The sequence below is a fragment of the Felis catus genome, chromosome A2, assembly GCF_018350175.1.
Source record: "Felis catus isolate Fca126 chromosome A2, F.catus_Fca126_mat1.0, whole genome shotgun sequence".
In the NCBI taxonomy this organism is placed as follows: Eukaryota; Metazoa; Chordata; class Mammalia; order Carnivora; family Felidae; genus Felis; species Felis catus.
In genome coordinates this window covers 122,356,131-122,381,798 of record NC_058369.1, presented here as the reverse complement: position 1 = coordinate 122,381,798, position 25,668 = coordinate 122,356,131, and the positions used below count along the sequence as shown (strand labels likewise).

The following is a 25,668-nucleotide window of genomic DNA, read 5'->3' as shown; positions in this document are numbered from 1 at the left end:
TGAAGCTAGGGAATGCTTCTTGCTGGGGGCCAGGGAATAGGGCTGCTGCATTTCGCATGATAGATCTGCTGTGGGCCAACCAGGAATGGGAGAGATTTCATCCTGACCTGCAGATCCATTTCTGCCTATTCTCGGTACTCAAATCTCCCATCAGTCAACAAACATTTCCCAAGACAGCACCGGGTTCTCATTCTCCTCCCTCCCGCCAAGGAAGAGGGTGGGGGAAGGACTGACCACGAGGACGTGTTACATCAGGGGCCCTCACTTGAGTGGGGTGCAGCAGGCTATGGGCTCAGGAAGGCACTCAACAGAGAGCATATGGGAAACGCCTAGAATAGAGAACACTCCACCCCAGGGGAAAATAAAGAAAGGGACCCAAACAATTTCCAGAAGAACAATCCCAAAAGGCTAACAGGCACTAGAAGAGATGCTCACACGCATTAGTTATCAGAGAAATGCAAATTAAAACAACAATGCGATGTCACTTTACGCCCATTTGACTTGCAAACATTAAAAAGCTGGGTAACGCCAAGTGTTGGCGGAGCTGCTGGTGGGGGTGCAGATTTTGCAAGCATTCTGGAGCGCAATCTGGCTCTGCTTCGTCACATAAGCAAAGGCATAAGTGATGACCCCACACTTTTGCTCCTGGGTGTGTGTCCCGGAGACAGGCTCACTTGTGCAAGTGTATGGGGGGACATGCATGTGAATAGTCACCTGCAGGGTGGGAGCAGGGGAAGCAGGACAGGTCACATGTGGGCGATGACACCGTGTGGCACCATATGGCAGTCAGAACAAGAGACCAGATGAGCACACAACAACACGAGTGGATGTCTTAAAGCATAGTGCTGAGGGGAAAATGTTAGAAGCAGGATGAAGCATATAACTGACAAAATTTATGTAAATTAAAAGTATAGACACACACACAAAATACTACATATTTTGCAAGAACACACAGAAACACAAATATTCACATTAAACACATTGGAATGTTTGCCTGTGGGAGGAGAGGGGTGGGAGTGGAGATAGAGACAAGGAAGAATAAATTACACAAGAAGATGCTTGCACAGGCGAATAATGGAGACGTAACAGGAAAGAGGAATGATGAAGGTCCTTCTGCACCAGAGGCCAAACAAAGGCTGTAGACCCCTGCCCTGTGGAGGCGCATATATTCACTCCAACGAACTCTTGTATCTGTCCATTTACAAGTTTATTGGCTCCTCTGGCCTTGGGTTATAGCCCAGACTCTAGCAGAAGGAATTGGAGGAGAATGGAGACGGAGGAACCAAGGAGGTCAGGGGTAGAAACACAGGGACCTAGGGTCAGGTGGAGGACAAGGTAAGAGGGTTACCCCTGCCCAGGGCTGGGCAGCAGCTGGGGTGGGGACATGGCCCAAGGGCTCTCGGGGGCACTGGTCTCTCTTGCTTCTACAGAGGGAGGGGGGGCTATTGTAGCTGCCCGAGTTCAGGTGTGGACTCCAGTCACGTGATATGGCCAGCCTAGCATACAGATGTCAACACCTTCACCCCAGAGCGGGAAGGCATCATCCACTTGGTGAAGGCCCTCCGGGCTGGCAGCAGCTCAGGATCATGGCCATGCCACCTCCGTGAGATCTCAGTCCTCACCTCCAGGGACAAGGAAGAGGATGTTAGGAAGGCCCCACTGCTACTTCTGTGCTCCACCCCAATGGGACTGAGGGTACAGGGAGAGACCATGCAGGAGAAACAGACTTGTATTCCTGGGAGAGGAGAAGCCATGGTTGGCTCAGTAGCCACTGCTAAGTATTGTCTCTGAAAGATACTACTTCCTCCTTCCTGTGGATATTTCTGGCCATTCCCTTTAGCTCTTTTCTCTAATTTTTAGCACTGCCTTTGGGTGGGTCCAGTTAAAGACATTTTCTATGGATGCTTTCTTCAGTTTCTGGGCAAATAACCACACTGTCCTCCATGAGTGGCTTACACCATCCCCTGCTCTGGGATTCACTCCTGCCCTTGCCTACTGAACTGAACTATGGCCCCTGGGAACCTGCCCAGGGGATATAACCTTAAAGGAGAAAAGACTCAGAGCCCCGTCTAAGGAGCTACAGGTGAGGGGACTGAGATTCCTGAAAGAAAAGCAACTGGGGGGGGTGGGTGGGGGGCATGGGAATCTGTATTGTCACATCTCCAAGGGGCTGTTGGAAGGCAGAGGGGGCTGAGAGGCTGTGACCCTCCTGACAGAGCTAAACTTGGGCTGTAGTGAAAGACAAAAGGGAGACAGGTTTCTGTTCAACATAAATGTGGGTTTCCCCACAGGTGCCTAACAACAGAAGAGCTATTGTTAAGTAGTAAGCTCCCCATCACTAGAGGCATGTAACGATCTGGTCTCCAACATGACTTCTTGGGACGGATCCCTTCACAGCTCTCCATGGATGCCGCTTTCCCAGGTCCCACCAGCCTCAGCTAGGGCTGTGCCTCACCCTTTCAATGTCTGCAGGATCCATGAGCCACCACACAAAGATACTGCAGTCCTGTGTCCGCACCCAGACACCAGATAAGACTGTGTGAGACTCAGAGAGGCTGGGGTAGAAGTAAAGAGTCACAGGGGAGGGAGCCAGTCTGGGACAGAGGTGGCAGGTGGGGGGCGAGCGCTGTTCCACAGCTGCACCCAGGTCTCTGGCAGAACAGAGCCCACAGCAAATCCATGCCACCAGAGGGAGCCCATGACTCTGCCTGAGCACATAGCGGGGCCTGGCTATCCAGGGCACTCAGCTAAATTCTCCCACCTCTCCCACAAAGCAAGTCTGTCCTAAGGGACAGATGCAAGGTGCCTTCTGGGTGGGATGTTTTAATTCTCCTCTCTCTGCCATCTTTCCATATTTCTACATGTGTATCAGCACCATCTATCTATTCATGGGTATGTCTATCTCTGCTTGGTCTGTTCTTTCCATCCGTCTGTCTCTTCCAGGTGTTTCTCTCAGTATCCCCAGCTCTGCTCTCGATCGTCCTCCCTGTTGCCACACCTGACTCCATTTTCCTTGTTCCCTTTATGTCTGCCTCTGACTTTCTCTGTTCCTCGGTCTCTGCTTTCTCTGTCCCTCCCAGAGCTGATTTATTCCCTCCTCCACTCTCCTTTTTGTTGTTTTAGAAACACAGTATTGGGGGATCCTTTTAGACTATCCTGGTCCTAAATGGACAGTATACTTGGTCCAGCCCAGAGAAGGGATGGATAAAGGATGTTTATAGGAAGCAATCAGGTTCAGCTTGATCTAGAAGCTCAGGACAGACTAAGCTTCACAGAGGATCACAGGAGTCAGAGTTTGGCTTGAGCTGGGACTTATAGGGCCTGGGAAGAAGAGAGGTGGCCTCAGGTCTGGTGGAAGGGAAAACTCAGTGACTAATGATAGCTGGAGAGTTATATACCTCTTGGTTGAGGAAGCAATACAGGATGGCAACGATGAAGCCCTGTGGAGCCAAAGAGAAAGGGCCACATCAGAACTTGGTCTGACCACAAGGTGCCCAGAGTCTTTCTACTACCTTTTCCTGTGTCCACCTCCAGGCTGTGGCCTGGGCCAGGGCTTTAGGAAAAGGGAAGGCATATGCATTCATCTCTATGTGCCAGGCACATTGTCTCATGTAATCATCAAGCAAACCTGCCAAGACTATACTGTTGATCCTGTTTCTCTGATTTCCTTCATTTCTCTATCACCCAGTATTGAGCACAGATCCTGGCACATAATAGGTGCTCAATAAGTGTTAGATGCATGAATAGATGGACAGATAAGAGGATAACAGATGCAGAGGTGGAGGATGGATGGATGGATGGGTGGATGGGCGGATGGATGGATAAGTGGATGGATGGATGAGTAGACGGGTAGGTGAATGGATAGATGGATGGACAATAGGTAGTTAGATGGATAAGTGGGTGAGTATAGATGGGTTCAGGGGTAGTTGAATGAACAGAGATGGATGGATGAAAGATGGACAGACAGATAGTTAAATAGATAGAGGAGTGGCTGGAAGAAAGAATAACCAGCCTAGTAGCCTTCAACCTACCATGAAGTCAATCAAACCTGTGGGCAGCACCACCTCCCTCCTGCCCAAGGACTTAGGGGGAAGAGTGCCTGTGGGGGCCCTCACCTGGAAAGAGCCCAGTCCTAATTCCAGGGGGAGGCGGATGCCCAGGCCGGCACTGTCGGGCAGAAAGTTGAAGATGACATAGTGAATTCCAAACAGCGGGATGAGGAGAAGCGTTGACTTAGAGAGACGCCTGCAGGAGAAGACGAGCCCTAGGCACCCAAGGCTGGAATAAGAAACTCCCGTGTGCCCCCTGCTCACTCCCCCTTCCCATCAGTTCCCCATATGGACTCTATGCACTAGGCACCCCGGATGCCTCGTCCCCAAATACACAGTGTGGTACAATGCAGGGCTTCCTTACTTCAGGACCATGGATCTTGCTGTCCTTGCTGCCGAATGCTCTTGTTTCGATTGACTCCAGTCAATATCTATGCATCTTTCAAAGTCTAGTTCAACGACCACTTCCTCCAGGAAGTCTTCCCTAACCATACCTTACCCCCATCCCCTCATCTAGAAAGGTTCTCCTTCTGCAGACTCCCATAGAAATGGATCCCAGGACTCATCAGCCCCTTTGGCCTGACAACTGGACGTTTGCTTCTCTCCTCCCTACATTGTGATCTCCTAGAAGACGGGGGCCAGATCTGATCTTTTTCTGGAAGCATGGCGAGGAGCACGGACCAGGCCAGTGAATGAAACAGAACCACACCAGCTCTCACTCCGGTTATGTCTCCGGCATCCCATCATGCACACACACGTTACCGGTACTGAGACTGGGGGTGGAGGCTGCCCTGAGCTGGCTCCAGTTTCCTCAGCAGGATGCGGATAATATTGAGGAAAAGACCAAAGTTCACCTAGAAATAGAGGGGCAAGAAGGCAAAAGGCAAGAGTCAGGGGTGCCCCTGCTGGGATGGGGCCTCTTTGGGAATCGGAAACCCCATCCTTGAGACACAGGGATGTGCAGGTGGGTGGGTGTACGGGTCACTGCTCTAGAGCTTGTATCCTGGGGCCTGGGAGGTCCCACGTGGAGCTCAGGGGCTGAGGAGCTCTGGGCCCCCCTTGCTCTCCAGCCCAGGGATAAAGGGTGGGAGGTTGGGCCCGGTCATTCTGCCTCCAGCATCTCCCAGGGTCTACTCTGGCACAAAGCAGGTGTCCCTCACTTTTGATAAAATTGGGGGAAATGCGCACATTCACCAAGGCCACGCAAACCGGCCCCCCATGCCCTGTTTTCAGCACAGGAGCAGGCGGTGGGTTCAGCTACAGCCCTCTTTCCACGCCCCACACCAGCCTCGCTGCAGTAGTAGATGATCTACAATCAGGGCCCCAAATTCACCACAACTCTGAGCTGGAAGGAGCCCAAGCACTGGTGGGGACCACCCCCCTAGTTTTACCAATGGGATATGAGGGCCCGAGAGGGCCTCACAGAGAATCTGGCAGAGCCAGGCTGAAGAACCCAGGTATCCAGATTCCCAGCCTGGAGACATGTTTCCTTCTGTACAGCAACCCCTCGGCGGACCCAGGGAGAATGAAGCAGAGGACGCTGGCTGAACTGACCCCAACAGAGAGGACGATGGGCCCCTTGATGATCCACCAGTAAGGGGAGCTGTCATCCAGGTCCCAGCACCTAGGAAGAGGACAGGCTAAGACTGATTGGGGGGGGGGGAGGAGGGCTGCCAAAAATGCAGTCGCTGAAAAGCCCTTTTCTGTAGTAATCCAGCACCTTCCTCCTCTCCATGCCCTTCCAGCCTTATCTCCTCCCTCAGCCAGTTAGGCCTCCTTCCAAAGGGGTGCACCAATCCATGCTGGGCTTACCCTATCTCTCTCCACCTAGCTGCTTCTTGCTGGCCCCAAAACTTCTCCTGTTCTAGGAGGCCCCTATTTACTGTGCTTCCCAACCCCCACCACTGCCTGAGCACAACACCCTGAGAATCTGAGGCCCCCTTCCACCCCAGGACATGTCCCTTCCACGCTATCCACAATAGCCTACCCATCTCACACCCAAGCCTGGGAGTTCCCTGAAGGCAGGGCTGGGGTCTCCTCCTCCTCTCCCCAGCTTGGAGAGCAGCCACACTGCCTGACTGTCCAGCCCATGCCCCAGGGGACCTGGTGCCGTGTGCTGAGGTCGCCACCCACACTCACGCAACATCCTCAAAGGCCACCTTGCAACACACCCACATGCCAGTGAAGAGCAGGGGGAGCCCTGTTGGGGGGCACAGGGGAGACACAAGTAAGGAGTCTGCATCCTCGGCTTAGAGACCTGCCCCCACCTGCCACCACCACCACCACCAGCGACCCAGGGCACCGGGAAAGTGGGACCAGAGGAGAGCCCAGGGGCTGGGGAGCTGGCCCCTACTTGCTGGAGGATTACAGGCTGTCCCTTCCCCTCTCTGGGCCTTGGGTCATCATCAGTAAGCTGAAGGGACCTTTGGATGAACTTCCTGGACATTCCCAGCCCTCCACTAGCCAGCCCTGGTGCTCACCCCAGCCAGCAAGAACCAGCCACCAGAAGGCCCTCCTTGTGCTGGGCGACTTGGAGGCTAGGAGGCAGGTCAGGTACACAGCTTCCACCAACAGCCAGCTGAAGTTGGTCATGGTGGTAAAATGGGCAGTGGCCACGGAGACCTTGCACAGAACCTGTGGGCCGGGGGCCTGGGTTCTTCAGAGCTGGGTGCCCACTGGAGCCCCTACCCCACTCAGGTCCCTCAACCACAGGCTGCCCCAGAGGAGACGTGGTAGTATAATGTGGTGATTAAGAGCACAGATTTGGGATCTGGGTTCAAATTTACCACGTATTAGCTGGGAAACCTCCCCATAGCTCAGCTCTTCATCTGCAAGCAAGGTCAAACTTCTAGAGCTGCGGCTATGGAGCACCATTCATTCCTGGCAAACATACAGGCACTCACCCATGCATGCATTCATTCATTCAGTGCATGATTCGCTCTCTCAGCGCTGAGGAACACCGCCTCTGAGCTCAGATGGCCCGAGTTTGGCCCCAGTCCCACTTGCGTACAAATGGGACTAAAATGAAAATGTAAGTAGGAAATAAAAGGTGGTAATATATGTAAAGCATTTAGTGCAATGCCTCTACCTAAGTGCTCCATACACATCTATTACGTCCGTTCTAAGTTCATTAAGGTCATTGTTGGTTTGTCCGTTTGTGCATCTGTTCATTTCTGGCAGTTTTAGTGCGCCTGGTGTGTGCTGGGCCTCCATACTGGCCCCCAGCTTCCTTTTATTTTCATTCTCCGCTGCTTCTTCCACCTCCCCACCCCCATCTGACTTCCCTGGTTCTTGGACATGCTCCTGTCTGTGAGAGTCTGTTCACCCTGGTCCCTCCATTTAACATGTCTTCCCCCTTCCCCCCAGCAGCTCCAAAGCCTTCTCCCTCAAACCCAGCTTTCAACCTCCCCTCCCCCACTGGGTGGTCCCATAATCTGGTGCATTCTGCCTCCCCAGGCACCATGGGTGCTTCTTGAGGGAGGGACCCAGTTCCACCCAGCCCGGGGCAGACCCACACCCAGCCACAGACAGGCACCCTAGGGGGAGGTACAAAATGAAAGGACTGGTGGGGTGACAGATGGGCTAGGTCGGAGTACAGAATAAGGCATGAAAAGGGGAACCCGAAATATGGGAAATGGCACAGATTGGCCCCAGGGTCCAAGAAATGGGATGGGGATTTAGAACCTGACTCTGGGGAGGGGCAGGAAGGGAGAGGGTGTTTCCTGTTCTGTGATTGGCCACGGCAGAGCCCCAGAGTCAGCCCACGGGACCAGGTGGGCTGGAGGGGCCCTCCACCCCTGCATCTAGGTCTCTAACACAGCCTTCCCTCCCCCCACCCACCCCAGCACCCTCCAGCCCCAGCGACTACAGTGGAGAAGCTGCAGTGATCCGTGTTCTCGCTGTGGAACAGGGTGGCGTCCTTCAGGAACACGGCTCCCGCCTTGAGGATAAAAGTGGCAAACAGCTGGGTGTGAATGTAGTTCCGGGGACAGTGGAGCCTCCTGGAGGGGCAAGGAGGGATGAGGGTGAGCATGGTGGCAGGCGAATTGAACTGACTTGGGTCAGATCAGGCTGGACTTGAGACTTCAGGGTTAGCCATGCAGGACAGCTGGCCAACCACGGCCCTAGGCTCAGCGTAGGTGAGAGGACAGAGTACCGGTCTCTGCCTTCAGGGAGCTCATAGTCTGGGGGACAGAGGCAGAAATGGCAGGAGACTGCCCAGGGGAGTCCCCTGGGTGCTCAGAGAGATGAGGTACATCCCCATGAGACGGAGAACAGCACAAGCCATGCTATGGGGCTCCGACTCTGAAGTTGGGGCTTGGGAGGGGGGCTTAAGAGGGGCAATGGTCAAAGGGTTGGAATAGTCAAGAAGGGCTCCACAGGGGAGGCCACGAGGATTCTTAAAGCAGATGGGACCTGGGCTTTGAATTTTGACAGATATAAATACATCAAGAAGAAAGCAGGTGGGCATGCCAAGCAAACAGAACAAGTTCCCTAAGAGCAAAGCTGTAGCCACTGCAGTGAGCCCTCAAGTGTGAGGAGTGGATGAGAAACACTCTGGCAAAAGAAAAGGAAAAGTGAGGAATGGCCATGGTGCCTAGATCTGGGAACCTCTTGAACATGAAGGCAAGGAATGAGGTTTGGCAATGTGGACAATAGAGAGGCAGCAAAGGCTCTTGAGCAGGTGAAGATGACCGCGAACCTGAGAGCCAGCAGGATGGTGATGGCCACGAAGAGGGTCACGGCCGAGATGCTATGGCCCAGGGTATAGATGATCTTCACTGTGGAGAAGTAGGATTTCTGGGAGAGTCAAGACAGAGAAAGTCTCAGCAGCTGCACTTTCTGGGAAAGGGAGGCTTGGCAACCAAGCAGGTGAAGGCTGTCCATTCTACCCCGGAACTCCCCACTGGGGGGGCAGGGGCGCCCATGAGAACCCTGGCAAGCTCCCTCCTGAAGGGAAGTGTTGGTTAAGCCTGTCTTGCACCTGACCTTCTGGTGAGACGGGGTGGGGACAGGGGTGAGATGACCAACTCTCAGTATTTCTGGGGGTGCGGGGTGGTGGGAGGGGGACAGGCAACAGAGAAACTACATTTTCCCAAGGAATGACAAAAGCCCAAGGGGAAATGGGGCTTGTTTATCCTGCTGCCTCACCATCTTGGGCATACAACATTCCCCAAAGAAAACCACAGGGACAGCCACAGGGAACAGTTATTTCTATGACCAAGTATTTAGATTGACCAAAGTCCAGCCTGGACACCACCACCCCCACCCCAACATGGAGATGGAGGGTGCGGGCCAAGGGAGGGGATTAATGACCCCTGAGGGATGCAAACAATCAACATCCACATCTATCTTTTCATCTGAAAAATGGTCAGACTCATGCCTTCCCTTAGCTGAGGGGAAAGATATAGCGGATTGTGGGCATGGAAGCACCTTGCAAAGGCCCCGCTCAATTCAGGCACGTGGGATGTGCACAGTACTCCACAGACTGGGGACTAGAGAAGGGAAGGAGCTTTTGCAGGACTACTAGGAGCCTTTGTTTCCCTGGAACCACTCAGAGCTCCTGTCCCGGAGGCCTGGGCGTGGAGAGGGCACGCCAAAGAGAAGGCAGCCAGCCTATCTCCCACTCTGCCCTCTGCCTCCCTCTCTCCTAGCACAGGTGTCACCCTTGAGCGGATTAGCAAAAGACCAGGGCTCTCTCTCTTCCAGACACTGCCATCTTCTGGAAACTGCTGTAATTAATATGCCAACCTGCGGGCTACAACGGAAATGGCGGCTTCTACAGTTGTGCAGTCCACCATCCATACAGACCTCCATGGTGACCCTTCCTCTAAGATGCCAGGAGCCTCTTACCTCCTCAGTCAGCAGCTCTAGGGGCACAGGGCAGGCCACAGGGTAAGGTGGGAAGGGCTCAGACCAGCCAGTGATAGTGCAATCCCGCTTCACAGCCCCTGCAAGGCATGCCGAGGTGAAAACAGAAATTGGGTTAAAACTCCTACTCTCTCTCCAGGACAGGTGGAGGAGTCATGGATCATCCGGTGACCCTGGCACGGTCTGCAAACAGCTCCTCCGAATGGCAGAGAGAGGGTAGCCTTCCCTCCAGGGGCCTGCCCTTCCAGACTCCCCCCACTGGGCAGCTGGTAGCATCTTAGCAGTCAGACAGGCTCCGCTGCTCCCCTCCACCCCCACGGCTAGCCCTCCTGCTAAGATCCAGAGAACGTTTACTCGGGGTCCGGCTCTGGGTCCAGCACTTCCATGCCGTGCTCACCAATCCTTACCCCTCATGAGGTTAATGTTCTTGTTTTTCCCAGGTCACAGGTCAGAAGCTGAGGGTCAGGAGGTTGACTGACTTGCCCAAGGTCACACGGGAAGAAGGGAAATGGTGTTCAAATCCAGATTTACTACGCCCAAAGCCAGGGATGAGCCTGCCATATTCTGGCACCACCAGATGAAACCACCTCGAATCCCCCTGCCTCACCACCATGCCCAGAACCCTCACCTGGCTCTGAGCTGAAGTGAGAGAAGAAATCTGGGCAGGGGAGAGTCACCCACTCGCCAGAGCCTATCATTGGCCAGCACAGCAGTCCATCCCAGGTCCTAGGGCAGCCTAGATAGATGGGAGCAGAGCAGACTCAGGGGACAGACCCATCCAGCATTCAGAATGATGAGGCTGGAGGAGATAAAGGAGTCTAAGAAGCCACCCCCTCCCTCCCAAGCACCCTACCCAGAGTGGTGTTGGGCACCCCTTCTGCTGCTTGTAGACACAACCTCTCATCCTTTCTCAACTGGGTGATGAAGTCACACTCCGGGTGCACGTGGCCCAATACCTGTAGGAAGGAGTTAATGGGGTAGGCCAAGCCAATTAGGTGCTCCTTTTGGTTCTCTGGTGCAAATGACCTTAGGACAGAGACAAAGCCTGATTCATTTCTGTGCCCCTGCTCCTAAGCCAGGGCCTGGCTCATGGCACTTATAAGCGTACTTGGTGGAGGAGGGACAGGAAGAAGAAAGGAGGGAAGTGGGGAAGGTAGTAGGGGGGACAGCGATGAGGGGAGGGAGAGAAGAAGAGAGAAAGATGGAGGTTTGGACAGATGCTTCCCAATGTCATGTCATGGAAGTAAGTTCTGAGACACACTAAACACAAGTCGTCCGAGGATCTCACGGAGCTGGCTGAGTCAGTGAGCCATGTATTAGGGCCTTTCCTCTTTCCCTGCACTCCTTCTCCCTGACACAGTCCTGCATAAAGTACCTTGGTAGGCTGAACAATGCCTTCCATACACACAAAAATGTCTACATCTAATCCCTGAAACCTGTGAATATGCCACCTTGCACAGCCAAAGAGATTTTGCAGCTGCGATTAAGTTAAAGATCTCAAGATGGGGAGATTATGCTGGATTATCTGGGTGGACATGAGGTCCTCATAAGAGGAGGCAGGAATGTCAGAGCCAGATAAAGAGATGTGATAATGGAAGCAGAGGGGCAGGGGTAGGGAGATGAGAGAGTGTGTGCACTATTACCATGCAGTGCACACAGATGAGAGGAAGGAGGCTCCCTCACTGCAGAAGGGAGGGCAGTAGAAGTTACCTGCATGACAAAAAAAAAAAAAAAAAGGAGGGGGATGGGCAAAATAGGTAAAGGTTAGTGGGAAATTCAGGCTTCCAGTTATGGAATGAATACCACACAGGAAGGAAAGGTATAGCACAGGGAATAAAGTCAATGGGTTATAATAGTGTTATGTGGTGACAGATGGTGAGCACAGCATAACATAAACTTGTGAAATCACTATGTGGTGCACCTGAAACTAAGCTAAAAACTAAGGTATCATGTGTCAACTATACTTCAATTAAAAAAAAAAGTTACCATATTGCACCCAATACTCAGCCCTCGACAGATCAGATCTCAGTCAATGCGCAACAGCCCTAGAGGGAAGATATCGTCTTCTTTATCACAGAAGAGACAAGTGAGGCTCAGGAAGGGTGAAGAACTTGCCTGGACCACACAGTTCCTTTCACCATGCCAGGATTCAAGCCCAAAGGCTGTGCACTTGGGGGCAGGTGCCACACTGTGCTTGGAAGGTGTGGGAGCCCCTGCACACACATGCTGTCACACGTGCACACACACACACACACACACACACACACACAAGCCAGTGGAGGAAAAAGGAGACCTCAGCCCACGTGGGGTGAGCTTCCCACCCAGTACCTTGTATGTCCTGTCCTGGTCCCTGTGTCGCTTGCAGTAACTCCTAGAAAACATGCTGGGAAATCCCAGCACATTCAGGGAGGGCCCCTGTCCCCCACCCAATTCTGTAGCATATCAGTCTGCCAAACGCTTCTCCAGCCCCAGGGCGTATCAAGAGAAGAATAGTCCCCTAGAATGTGGGAGGGGAGCAGCTGTTCTCCACATACTGTTCAGGCCCACACCCTCTTAAGAGGCAGCAGCCAAACGGGAGCGTGGCCCCTGGGATGCTGGGGAGAGGGAGAGGTCTGGAGATTCTGTGGAGGACTTCGGGATGGGTAGCTCAGAGAAGAGAGAACGTGGGGGAGAAGGAGAGGCCCTAACTGCCTCCCCGATTGGGAGTCATGTCTTGGACAGACAGAGTCTCTGTGGCCCCCAGAGAGCACAGACGGGCCTGGGGGGAAACAATAGGAAGCTCATTCAGCTCAGCCAGGTTTTCATAGTCAGAGCTACCCAGAGACAGGCAGCTGCCTGGGGAGGGAAAAGCAGGGGATGGGAGGGAGGAGCACCCATCTCAGGAGTTCTCCCAGCCACGGCCTCCGCAGCCTGCTTAGTAGGAAGAAACTTGTGTGGTGGGGAAGCCAGTGGGGATCTCCACCAGGCTCCAGCTGGACCCCCCCCCCCGCCACCCCCCGTATGGCCCTGTGGCTCTCAGGTCTGGAGCCCAGCAGGAGAGGCGGGGGGGGGGGGGTGCTACTCACAATTGGTAATGGACTCAGCAAGCAGAGGATGTAGGCAGCCCACGCTCTGCTGTCCATGGCGGGGCTCACAGGTGGCTCCCTCAGTCAGGTTGTCCTCGCTGTAAGCCTCGGGCCTCTTCCCTCCCCACCGTCCCCTGCTGCTGCTGCTGCTGCTGCTGCTGCTGCTGCTGCCACAGCTTCTGCCTCCCCTACCCTGGTGGCTGTTTACACAGGCAGAAGCCAGCAAAGGGGACAGAACCAGCTAAATATTCACAGGATTGTAGGACACCGTGCATAACTCAGCCCCAGCCCTGGAGCGGGCCCCCATGTCCCCAACAGGGAGGGGCTGGGCACCCCACTCCCTTCCGCTCCGTCTTTGAGTCTGCCTGTGTGCCTGTCCTAATAGCAAAGGTCCAGAGAGGTGACGGCCACAGGCACTTCTTGCCCCGGCAGGTCAATATTCTGTACCGTTTCGTCCTCTGAGCCCAGCCTTCTGCTGACCCACAGTGGAGAGAGCACCCTCAAATGACAGAGGCTCAGAGGAGAAGACCCGGGCCCCGATGTCAGGGAGCCCCCGGTTTAGTCGGTGAGCCCAGCTTCATCCACAGGGCTGAAGGGTGGGCTCGGGGCTGTGGCGATGCAGCAGGGGTTGAGGGTAGGAATGAGCTTAGAAAAGGAAACGTGGTCATGAAGCCCCTGCACGGGCTGGCCAAGAAGGTGTCCCATCAGCAGGACCTGGCTTGTTTCCCCAGAAAGGATGCCAGCCTGGAAGGCGGGGTGGAATCTACAGACATCGAGCCTCTAGACTTCACCCGGGGGCTCGTCAGAGTCTCCAGAAATCTTTATGGCACCAGGGGGAAATGAGCCCGAATGGGAGGTTTGCAAGGGGATTCAAGGAGCTAGACCACCCTGAGTAGAGCAAGACAACTGTTATCAATAGCAAAAACTAGAGGACTTACCATAGCTGCTCAAATGATTTTGAACGTTTGTTACCTGGTTGTTTTTATTATTGTTTTAGACTTTAAAACATGGAATCCCAATTGGCCGAGCTAAAGACAGTGTTCTAGGTGACACCGGATCTCGTACAGCAGCTGGGGATTTGGAAGCACGCTGTATCTCCCAGGGCCCTGAATGCCACTGTCCCTGGTGGCTCCCGACATCTGTGTGCAGGTCTGCAATCCCAGAGCTTGCTGGTGACGGCAGGCCTGTTTACAGCCGGGACGCGAATCATGAATGATGAAGCCTCCCCCACCCTCGCCACGTCTAGGGTGAGGTATCATTTTACATCAGCGGGGCTTTATTTTTCCATTTGCATTCATCGCCGACACAGCGTCGAAGAAAAATATTTTGAAAAGAAAACATGACCCACCCCATGCCCCAGACCCACCTGCCCTTTCCCAAAGGAGTTTCTGTGCTTCCCTGTGAAAACGGTGCGGGCAGGAGGCACACACACGGCTCTCGGCTGGTCTTCGGGATGAAGCAGAGCTGCTGGGGGGGGGGGGGGCGGGGAAGGCCAAGTGAGGACTCACAGGTGCGAGAGCAGCGCTCTGAGGAGGTGTGATTGATTTAAAGGGAAAGCTGAAACCTACCGTCCATCAGCTACAAATAAGCAACAGCGGGAGCACGCATGTTGCCACCAATAACCGTGGGTAATTAGCGTCAATGTCATTAGCATTAATCACGGTTCATAATTGATATGACACTTAATAATTATTATGTTCTAAATGGGAGCAATTTCATCCCCCAGGGAATATTTGACAGTGCCTAAAGGCAGTCTATGTGATCACAGCCAGGGGTGAAGGGTGGGGAGGAAGAGTGGCAAGGTGCAACTGGTGTATAATGGATTGAAACCCGAGAGGCCGGTGAACGTCCTACAACGCACGGGATGACCCCCACGACCATACAACAAATTATCTGGTTTTAAAGGTCAATGGGGCCAGCAGGGCAGCTCAGTCAGTTAAGTGTCCGACTTCAGCTCAGGTCGTGACCTTGCGGTTTGTGAATTCGAGCCCCATATAGAGCTCTGTCAGCGCACAGCCTACTTCAGATCCTGTGTCCCCCTCTATCTCTGCCCCTCCCCAGCTCATGCTCACCCTCGTTTTCTCTCTCTCTCATAAATAAGTAAACATTTTAAAAAATTAGAAAAAAAAAGTCAATAGAACTGAGGTTGAGAAACCTTGATCCAAGGATCTCCCGAGCCCATTGTCCTTCTGAATAGACCAGGGTCACTGAACTCCCATCTTTAACTATCTCTGTATCTACTCAGGCTCAAATTCTGCCTCCGCCACTTGCCAGCTGTGTGACCGTGAGCAAGTTATGTAACCTTTTTGAGCCTCAGTTTCCCCACCTGGAAAAGGGGCATGATACGCTCTTTAGGGTCAAGCTAGGCTTGACAAGAAAAGAAACAAGAAAAGGCATATAAATTACCTTACCCAGAGCCTAGCTCACAGGGGGACAGTCACTAATAGCAGCATGTAGTAGCAAATAAGGTTAGAACAATCGATTCTTTCTTCCTTTGTATGGAAAAAATAAGATTAACTCTCTAGCTCACATTTATGAAACATAGATTCTGCAATGTTTAAAGCCCTAACTATAAAAAAATAGTAAGATTTTTTCCCCAAGAATGGAAATCTATTTTTATGACCTCAGAAGAAAGACAACTTTCTTATATAAAAAATAAAAACCACAAAGAAAGGATTAATAAGTTTGACAACATCTACATTTTTAAAAAAATGTATGCTCCAGAAAGGACACCACGGATAAAACTGCAAGCAAGCTGCATACCTAAAGAAATATTTGTGACCAATAATGACAAATGTCAAAAACATTTAAAAAAAATCTACAAATCAACAGTAAGGAGAAAAACAACCCAATCGAAAAGTGAGCCAAAGATATAAGCAGGCAATTCAGAAAATAAGTAAATTACAGGACCAATAAAGAGATGTGGGGATGCTCAACATCACTAATACTCAAGAAAATGAAAATTAAAATAATAACGAGCTGCCCTTTTCCACCAATCACATTGCCTAAAATGTTAATGGCTAATGTGATATTTGCAAAATAATGTGGGCAGCTGATACTCATACTTCGCAGATCGAGTGAACATTGGTGCACCCATTTTGAAAAGAATTTGATATGATCCTCTGGTTTTTAAAGTTTATTTATTTATTTTTGAGAGAAAGAAAGGGCATGTGTTCGAGTTGGGGAGGGGCAGAGAGAGAGAGAGAGAGAGAGAGCGAGAGAGAGGGAGAGATTCTTAAGCAGGTTCCACCCCAGCAAAGAGTTCACCTGGGATTCCGTCTCACCACAGTGAAATCATGACCTGAGCTGAAATCAAGAGTTGGACACATAACCAACTGAGCCACCCAGATGTCCTGATCTTTTAAATCTGTGCATAAACATACTCAAAAACTAGAAGCTCCATTTCTGAATATTTGCCCCAGAGAAAAGTATTACATAGTAAAAACCAGATAACAACACAAATGTCCAATGATAATGGAATAGCAAGAGAAAATGTGATCTGTTCATATAGCAGAAGACTATAGAACATATTACTAAATACTATTAAAATACTATTAAAAGGATGAAATAATCTATTTGTATTCACATGGAGAGATTTTTTTTTTAAGGTATTTGAAAACTTCTGCTTGCAGCCAAATCAGAGTAGCAGAGACGAGTTTACCCTCCTTCTGCCCTCACAATAGGACATCCAGGAGCTCCTGGGTGGCTCAGTCGGTTGAGCGTCTGACTTTGGCTCAGGTCATGATCTCGCAGTTCTTGAGTTGGAACCCCACATTCAGGCTTGCCACTGTCCGGGCAGAGCCCACTTCAGATCCTCTGTCTCTCTCTCTCTCTGCCCTTCCCCCACTTGTGCTCTCTCACTCTCTCAAAGATAAATGAACATTTAAAGAAAAAAGAATCTTTAAAAAAAATAGGAAATCCAAACAAAATATACAAAATTTTGGGTTTCAATAGGTGAAGAAAAAAGCACACATGATAATCTCAATTGATGCTGAAAACGCATGTGACGAATTTGAACACCCTTTCAAGACAAAAACGCTGGATATGCTAAGACTAGAAGGGCACTTTCTTAACATGATAAAGGCCACAAATGAAAAACCCACAGTGAACATCATGCTCAGTGGTGAAGACTGGAAGTTTTTCCCCTAAGATGAGGAACAAGACAGATGTCCACTTTCGCCACTTCTATTCAGTGTAGTACTAGAAGTTCTAGCCAGAATAATGAGGCAGGAAAAGAAATAAAAAGCACCCAGTTTGGAAAGGAAAAAGTAAAATTATCTGTTGGTAGATGACATGATCTTATTTGCAGAAAACCCTAAAGAATACACACACACACACACACACACACACACACACACACACACTACTAAGGTTAATAAACACTTAAACAAAATTGCAGGATAAAAATTGACATGCAAAAATATGTTGGTTTTTTTGTACATTAAAAATTAAACAATCTGCAAAGAAATTATGGGGTGCCTGGGTGGCTCAGTCAGTTGAGCGACCCACTCTTGATTTCAGCTCAGTTTGTGTTCTCACGGTCATGAGATCAAGCCCTGAGTTGGGCGCTGTGCTGAGCATGGTGCCTGCTTGGGATTCTCTCTCTTCCTCTCTCTCTGCCCCTCCCCTACTCATGTTCTCCATCTCTCTAAATAAATAAATGAACATTGAAAAAAATAAAATTAAGAAAACCATTTCATCCACTTACAATAGTAAATAAGACGTTTTGAAAAAATTTAAACAAGGAGGTGAAAGACTTTTACAAAAAAAAACACAAAAAAACTGCAAAACATTACTGAAAGAAATTAACGATCTAAAGAAAGGAAAATATGTCTTGTGTTCATGGATTAGAAGACTTAATTTGTTAAGATGACAATACTACCCAAAGTAATACATAAATTCAATGAAATCCTTATAAAAATCCCAATGGCATTTTTTTTCAAAAATACAAAAATCCATATTAAAATTCATATGGAATTTCAGGGGAACCGTGAAGAATCAAAAGAATACCAGGGGGGAAAAGTTAGAGACCTCACACTTCCTAAGTTTAAAACTTACTACAAAGCCACAATAATCAAAACAATGTGGGACTGGCATAAATATACACATCTGGACCAATGAAATAAAATAGAGAGCCCAGAAATAAACCCATGCATGTATGGTCTATTGATTTTTGACAACCCTGGCAAGACCATTCAATGGGTAAAAGACAGTCTTTTCTACGAACACTGCTGGGAAAACTAGACTTCCACATGCAAAATACAAAGTTGGACCCTTACACCACATACAAAAATTAACTCAAATAGATAGACCTAAATTTTTTTTATTTTTTAATTTTTTTTAACGTTTATTTATTTTTGAGACAGAGAGAGACAGAGCATGAACAGGGGAGGGGCAGAGAGAGAGGGAGACACAGATTCGGAAGCAGGCTCCAGGCTCTGAGCCATCAGCCCAGAGCCCGACGCGGGACTCAAACTCACAGACCACGAGATCGTGACCTGAGCCGAAGTCGGACGCTCAACCGACTGAACCACCCAGGAGCCCCTAAAGACCTAAATTTAAGAGCTAAGACTATAAAACTCTTAGTGGAAAACATAAGGGAAAATCTTCATTACCTTGGATTTCACAACGATGTCTTAAGTACAACACTAAATGCACAGGGAACAAAAATAAATACATTGGATATTACTAAAATTAAAAAATTTTGTCCGGCAAAGGGCACAATCAAGGGAATGAAAAAATCCCACAGAATGGGTGAAAATATCTACAAGTCATATATCTGATAAATATTCAAAATATATTCAAAAAATATAAAAAACGCTTATAACTCAACAACAAGAAAATAAACAACCCAATTCAAAAATGGACAAGAGACTTGAATAGACATTCTTCAAAGATGATATACACATAAAAAGAAGCTCAGCATCATTAATCGTTTGGGAAATCCGAATCTAAACCACAATGAGATATAACTTCACACACATATTTTATTTTCAAAAATGAGAAATAACGAATGTTGATGAGGATGTGGAGAAATTGGAGTCTTCATGCCCCACTGGTGGGGATGTAAAATGGTACAGCTGCTGTGGAAGACAGTTTGGCAGTTTCTCAAAAAGTTAAACACTTCTATCCCTAGCCATATATACAAAAGAATCGAAAGCAGGAACTCCCAATAGGATTTGTAGATCGAAGTTCATAGTGGAATTATTCACAATAGGCAAAAGGTGGAAACAACCCAAGCATCCATCAATAGATGAATGGAGGGGCGCCTGGGTGGCTCAGTCAGTTGGGCGTCCGACTTTGGCTCAGGTCATGATCTCGTGGTTCGTGAGTTCGAGCCCCACATCGGGCTCTGTGCTGACAGCTTGGAGCCTGCAGCCTGTTTTGGATTCCACGTCTCCCTCTCTCTCTGTCCCTCCCCTGTCCGTGGTCTGTCTCTCTCTGTCTCAAAAATAAATAAAACGTTAAAAAAAATTAAAAAGAAATAGATGAATGGATAAACACAACGTAGTACATACACAATGGAATATTACTCAGCCATACAAAGGAATGAAGTAGTGATATACACTTCAACATGGACGACCCTTGAACACATTATGCTAAGTGAAAGAAGCCAGTCACAAAAAGACAAATACTGTATGATTCCACTTATATGAGATAGCTAGAGTAGTCAAATTCATAGACACAGAAAGTGGAATAGAGGTTACCAGGGTCTGGGGAAATGGGGAGTTGTTACCTAATGGATGCAAAGTTTCTGTTGAGGATGATGAAAACTTCTAGAAATAGACAGTGATGCTGGTTGTACAACATTGTGAATACCTAATACTTCAGTACTTATGCCATTAAACTGTACACTTAAAATGATTAAAAGGGTAAGTTTTATGTTACGTACATTCTACCACAATTTTTAAAATGAAAAAAAGAATTGATTATTTTTTTTCATTTCAATATTTATTTATTTTTGAGACAGAGAGAGACAAAGCATGAACGAGGGAGGGTCAGAGAGAGAGGGAGACACAGAATCCGAAACAAGCTCCAGGCTGTGAGCTGTCAGCACAGAGCCCGACGCGGGGCTCGAACTCACGGACAGTGAGATCATGACCTGAGCCGAAGTCAGACGCTCAACCGACTGAGCCACCCAGGTGCCCCAATAATTGATTATTTATAGCAAAAGTAATAAAAATGTATTGTGGGATTTATGGCACATATAGAAGTAAGAAGTATGAAAACAATAGTCAAAAATGAAAATGGAAGAAAATGGAAGTGTATGTTTGCAGTTTGTATATACTCTGTGAAGCAGTGTAATATAGTTGAGGGTATACTCTAATAAGTTAAAGATATACACTGGAAATCCTTGAGCTGATACACAGACATATGCAAACACACACACACACACACACACACACACACACACACACACACCAAAGAGAAACAGTTAAGCAGCCAATACCAGAGATAAAATCAATCATATAAAAACTGGTTAATCAAAAAGAAGAAGGAGGAGGAGGAGAAGGTGGGGGGAGGGAAAAGGAAAGGAAGAAAAATGAAACAAAGTGTACAGTACAAATAAAGAGAAAATAGCAAAACTGTAGAGGTAAATCCAACAATATCAATGAATACATTAAATGTAAATGGACTAATCACCCCAATTAATGAGATCGGTAGATTGAGAGAAAAATCAAGAAACAGCTAGAGACAAATCAAGAAACAGCTATCTGCTACCTGCAAGAAATTCTTTTTATTTTTTTTTCTTATTTTTTTTAATTTTTTTTTTCAACGTTTATTTATTTTTGGGACAGAGAGAGACACAGCATGAACGGGCGAGGGGCAGAGAGAGAGGGAGACACAGAGTAGGAAAGAGGCTCCAGGCTCTGAGCCATCAGCCCAGAGCCCGACGCGGGGCTTGAACTCACAGACCGCGAGATCGTGACCTGGCTGAAGTCGGACGCTCAACCGACTGCGCCACCCAGGCGCCCCAAGAAATTCTTTTTAAATAAAGGCCCAGGTAGGTTAAAATGTAAATAATGGAAACCACAAACTACACATGTATTAGGTTGGCTAAAATTTAAAAACTGACAAAACCAAGTGTAGACAAAGATACAGAACAACTAGAACTTCTGCATGTTGCTGGAGAGAATGTAAAATAGTACCCCTTTGAAAAACAGCTTAGCAGTTTGTTTTAAAGTTAAGTGTACACTTGCCATCAATCCTACTTTTAGGTACCTATCCAAGTGAACACTTGTATACAATTGTGTATAGCAGCTTTATTCATAATCACCCAGAACTGCAAGTGACCAAGATGTCCTTCAACAGATGATGGTAAACAAACTATGGAGCATTCACGCAATAGGTAATAACTCAACAGTAAAATGAGACAGGCTATTGATTCCTGCAACAAGATGGATGGATCTTAAATCTACTTTAATAGGTAAAAGAAGAAAGCCAAACCCAAAAGGCTACCCACTCTGTTATTCTTTGCATGACATACTAGGGGAGAGAAATGACTGGGCCAAAAAGATCAGTAATTACTAAGCATGGGGGGTAAGAGAGGAGTCTGACTATATTGAAGCAGTATGAGGGAATCTGGTAAGTCAAAGAAGTGTCTGGTATTATAATGCGGTGTTGGGATATATGATTCCATGCATGTCAAAAATGCATTGAACTGTACATCTCAAGGAGTGAAAATCAACCAGAATGGCAGAGGTGTTCAGGATGTCATCCAGTCTATGGCAAATGAATGTGCCTGTATTACAAATATACGACATAACCACACTCTAGGGAGTAGGAGAGAAAGGGGTTGGCCTAAGTGTTTGCCTGGACTCTGTGGGGGTAAAGGTGAAAAGTACCACACATGAATTCTGCACTCTATTTGGTGAATTTGTTTTTCACAAAGGTATGGGTTAGCAGTCCTGAAAATACATTGCATATGTATAGTAGGGTGGAGAAAATAGGTAAATATATTGGAGATGGTAAGACCCAAATAAAGATACTGTGGTTAATGAGAGCCAAAGAAGTTACAACTAAGTAAAGAAAAAAAAAGCCAGAATGAATACACAGGGCTGGATTGGGGTCAAAGGTATTAGTATAAAATCATGTTTCCCTTTAAGGATAGATATAGACAGACAGGAAGAAAGGTAGGTATGTTAATAGGTAGGTACATACATACATGGGTGTGAACATATATGGATGAGTATATGTTTATATATTTTCTAGCTCTGTCCAATGAGAGGGCCCAGTGTCATCCTATATTGGATCCTGGAACAGAAAAAGGACATTAGTGGAATCTGAAGAAAATGTGTAGTTTAGTTATTGTATTGTATTAATGTTAACTTCTTATTTTTGATAATTGTACCATGGTTATATAAGACGTTAAAATTAGACAAACGGTCTGCACTACCTTTGCAATTGTCCTGTATGTCTAAAATTATTTAAAAAATTTTTTTAATTCTCTTAATGTTTATTTATTATTGAGAGAGAGAGAGAGTACAAGCAGGGGAGGGGCAGAGAGAGAGGGAGACACAGAATCCGAAGCAGGCTCCAGGCTCTGAGCTGTCAGCACAGAGCCTGACACGGGGCTTGAACCCATGAGCCAAAGTCGGACATTCAACCGACTGAGCCACCCAGGTGCTCTTAAAAATTATTCTAAAATACAGCGTTACCAAGAGACATAGTTAAATTAAGAAGATGAAAAGGCAAGCCATTAAATGAGAGGAAATATTTCTAAAATACATATCTTATAAAGAAATCATACCTACTATGCACAAAGAATTCCCACCGCTTAATAGAACACAACTGGATTTTAAAAGAATGGTTAAGATGTGAATAGTTGCTTCACCAAAGACGAGATGAATGACAAGTAAGCACGTTTAAAGATTCTCAACAACATTAGCCGTCATAGAAATATAAATTTCACCACGGGCTCCACTATGCACACACTAGAATAACTACAGGGAAAGAGACGGACGGTTTCTTTCTTCCCCCCATTGCTGTGGGGATGTCAAATGGTACAGCCTCTCTAGGGAAGAATTTGGTAGTTGAATATAAAGTTAAACATACACTTATCTGACCCAATAATCTTACTTCCAAGTATCTATCCAAGAGAAACAAAAACATATGTTCACACAAGGACTTGAACCCAAATTTTCACAGGTTCATAGGGATGGAATGTGAGGAATGGTCGAATGGAACATTTGCATTAACTCCGATATTGCAGTGTTTAAGAAAAAAATTTTGTGCACCCCACGTATACAATTAAAACTAAATTTTCTCTCACCTGATGGGTCTGTCTGTCCCACAAGCAGGTGGGCTCCTTGAGGGCAGGGACAGGTGGGTTCTTCCCAGAGACCCTAGGGCTCCCAGCACAGGGCCCAGATCCAGAGCCACCGAGGATTTGCCGTCGCTCCTGTCTGGTGCCCCCTGGTGGTGATGGTGAGCAACTGCTGCCTCTTCTGATGCCAGCAGGCCTGAGCAGGCTGCAAAGTGGTGTCTCCCGGCATGCCCAAAGCTGGGGCTGGGGTCTTGTAGCTGGTGGATGGGCCTCAGGGACCGGCTCCTGTTGGATATTTGACCCTGATACCCCTTCTGGGGTGGCCTATAGGCACAGGGTACTTGAGCAGGCCCTATTCCTGCCCGAGTGTTAGCCCCTTTTCTTATTCCCTGACTCAGCCCTTCCTTCTCCCAGAGACAGGAGCAGTTGAGCACAGGAGTAGGGTCGGGGCCTCAGAATGGATCCCTATAGACAGAAATCCCCGCTTCGGCCCTCTGAGAGGGCACCTCACCTAACTGGGGCTCTGCAGGGGCTGTGGCTGCTGGAACCATTGGCCGCTCTCACGCGGGCTCGTGATTCAGCTCTGCATGGGGCCAGGGTCAGAGCTCAGTCTCTGCCCAGAGTCAGAGTTCAGCCTGCGATCTATTTGGGGTCTGGGTTAGACCAGGGTTGAGACTCAGATGGGGGGGCGGGGAGGGAGTCAAGGTCAGAGCTGAGTTGGGTGGCTGGGCCAGAGCTCAATCTCTGGTTGGGATCAAGAAGAAAACCAAGGCTGAGAATTCTGGGGGCACCCCTAATAACGCTGCTTAGATGCTTTGGGGTCTGAATGGTAAATCATTTTCTGTTATGAGGCTTTTAGGTCAATCTCACAATCCCAAAGTGATTTTCCTGCCCAACAGAGATTATGGCCCTGCAGGAGCACCTACTAAATGGGGGGCAGTGTGGGGTGGGGCAGCGTGAGGTGTGGACAGGCAGGCAGGTAGAGCTCTGGCCTTCAGCCAGGCAACATGAGAACAATGTGACACTTTGTTTTCCTCCCACCAAAGAAGGTGCTTTGATTTGTGCATGGATAACTTATTTCTTTATAAACTTTAAACTTCACCACAGACTTTGCCCTTCTTCTCCTCAGGCAGGCTTTCTCTAGCCACGCCTGACGAGAGGGGCTGTCTGTGAGGGAGACAGACCCAGCTGTCCCTGGCACACATGGATAATTGTCCTTGTTTTGTAGAAGGGGAAACTGAGGGGCTGGAAGTTTCATGGGAAATTGTCCTCTGAGTTGGGACTGGGATTCAAGTCTCCGGGTTCCCGGCCCCAGGTGCCGCCTGTGCCCCAAGGTGCCCACTGTAATTCACTGTATGATTCTGATTCAAATGTCTGGTGGCTTTTTTTTTAAGTGTATTCATTTACTATTTCTGAGGGAGAGAGCACAAGCGGGGAAGGGGCAGAGAGAGAGGGAGACACAGAATCCGAGGCAGGCTCCAGGCTCCGAGCTATCAGCACAGAGCCCAATGCGGGGCTCGAACCCATGGACTGTGAGATCATGATCTGAGCCGAAATCGGACCCTTAACCGACTGGGCCACACCAAGTGCCCCTTCGGTTGCTTATTTAGGTGTTGAAGAGGTCATGACACCCATGAAGTTGCTGGAAGCAACTTCCCACCTGCTCTCCCCCTCCCCAGATAAAATCCCTCCCTTCCCTGCCTTCTCCCCTCCCCTCTCCCCACCCCCCCTCCCACCCCCCACTCTACCCACTCAGCCATCCAGCTCTTTTCTCTGGGCACCTAGCACTGATGATCCTGTGCTTTCATTTGCACACCAGGGTGGCCTAGTGCAGTCAAGACAGCAGGGCCGGGCCTGGGAGGCACACAGAGAAAGCAGCTCTTGTCCCCTGCTCCTCAGGCCTCCTTCAGAGGTGCTGAGCCGTGGGTGGGTACAGGAGGTGCTGGTGCTCGGTTATGATCTGAGGGGGGCCTGCCCTGCGGTAGGAGGGGGTGGTGAGTTCAAGGAGGACCCAGACGGCCGCCCCCCCCCCCAGGGCCTTCTTCTGGCCTCTCCCTGCAGCTTGATCCGCACCCTCCCCACCCAAATCAGCTTGGCCCCACCCAGACCCCTTATTTATAAACCATATGTCCCTGTGTCCCTGCCTGCCTCTACTGTTTGTCCAAGGCTTCAGCTGCTTCCCCTGATAACCCGAGGTCCTGGGGAACTGGGAGGAGCCCAGGGCAAGCAGAGTTCAGGGATGCTCAGCTGGGGCCCTCCCTCTGCTCAGGAAACTTCAGGGGCCCCCATGGACATTTCAGGGCTTGATGCATAGAACTTCCTCAAAAATCGGTAGCTGTCCCCATTTAAAAATCTAACTTCTGGGGCTCCTGGGTGGCTCAGTCAGTTAAGTGTCTACCTTCGGCTCAGGTCGTGA

The 25,668-nt window shown here is 49.0% G+C and overlaps 1 protein-coding gene across 2 annotated transcripts; it reads right to left on the bottom strand.

Annotated features, from left to right (window-relative positions):
* Positions 1 to 1,185: 1,185 nt before the first annotated feature.
* On the bottom strand, positions 1,186 to 23,794 carry GHRHR (growth hormone releasing hormone receptor). 2 transcript variants are annotated; one of them, XM_023250472.2, is made up of 13 exons: positions 23,259 to 23,794; positions 10,774 to 10,876; positions 10,549 to 10,656; positions 9,903 to 10,000; positions 8,752 to 8,849; positions 7,918 to 8,050; positions 6,530 to 6,683; positions 6,189 to 6,249; positions 5,604 to 5,673; positions 4,812 to 4,903; positions 4,116 to 4,245; positions 3,399 to 3,440; positions 1,186 to 1,622 (listed from the first exon to the last, which is right to left on the bottom strand). In XM_023250472.2, exons 3-13 carry the CDS (start codon positions 10,616 to 10,618, stop codon positions 1,497 to 1,499), a joined length of 1,074 nt encoding a protein of 357 aa, XP_023106240.2. In that variant the 5' UTR covers positions 10,619 to 10,656; positions 10,774 to 10,876; positions 23,259 to 23,794; the 3' UTR covers positions 1,186 to 1,496. The 2 variants fall into 2 exon arrangements, with proteins under 2 accessions (XP_023106240.2, XP_003982958.2); XM_003982909.3 differs by lacking the exon at positions 23,259 to 23,794 and adding an exon at positions 12,986 to 14,252.
* Between the last annotated feature and the right edge of the window lie 1,874 nt (positions 23,795 to 25,668).

Excerpts from the sequence above, each read along its gene's own strand:
- GHRHR (XM_003982909.3), bottom strand. The coding sequence starts at position 13,042 with ATGGACAGCAGAGCGTGGGCTGCCTACATCCTCTGCTTGCTGAGTCCA. Across the intron at positions 6,684-7,917 it reads ATCACTGCAGCTTCTCCACT|GTTCTGTGCAAGGTCTCCGT; the intron begins GTAGTCGCTGGG and ends CCCGGCCCACAG. Across the intron at positions 4,246-4,811 it reads CACCCCCAGTCTCAGTACCG|GCGTCTCTCTAAGTCAACGC; the intron begins GTAACGTGTGTG and ends CTTCTCCTGCAG.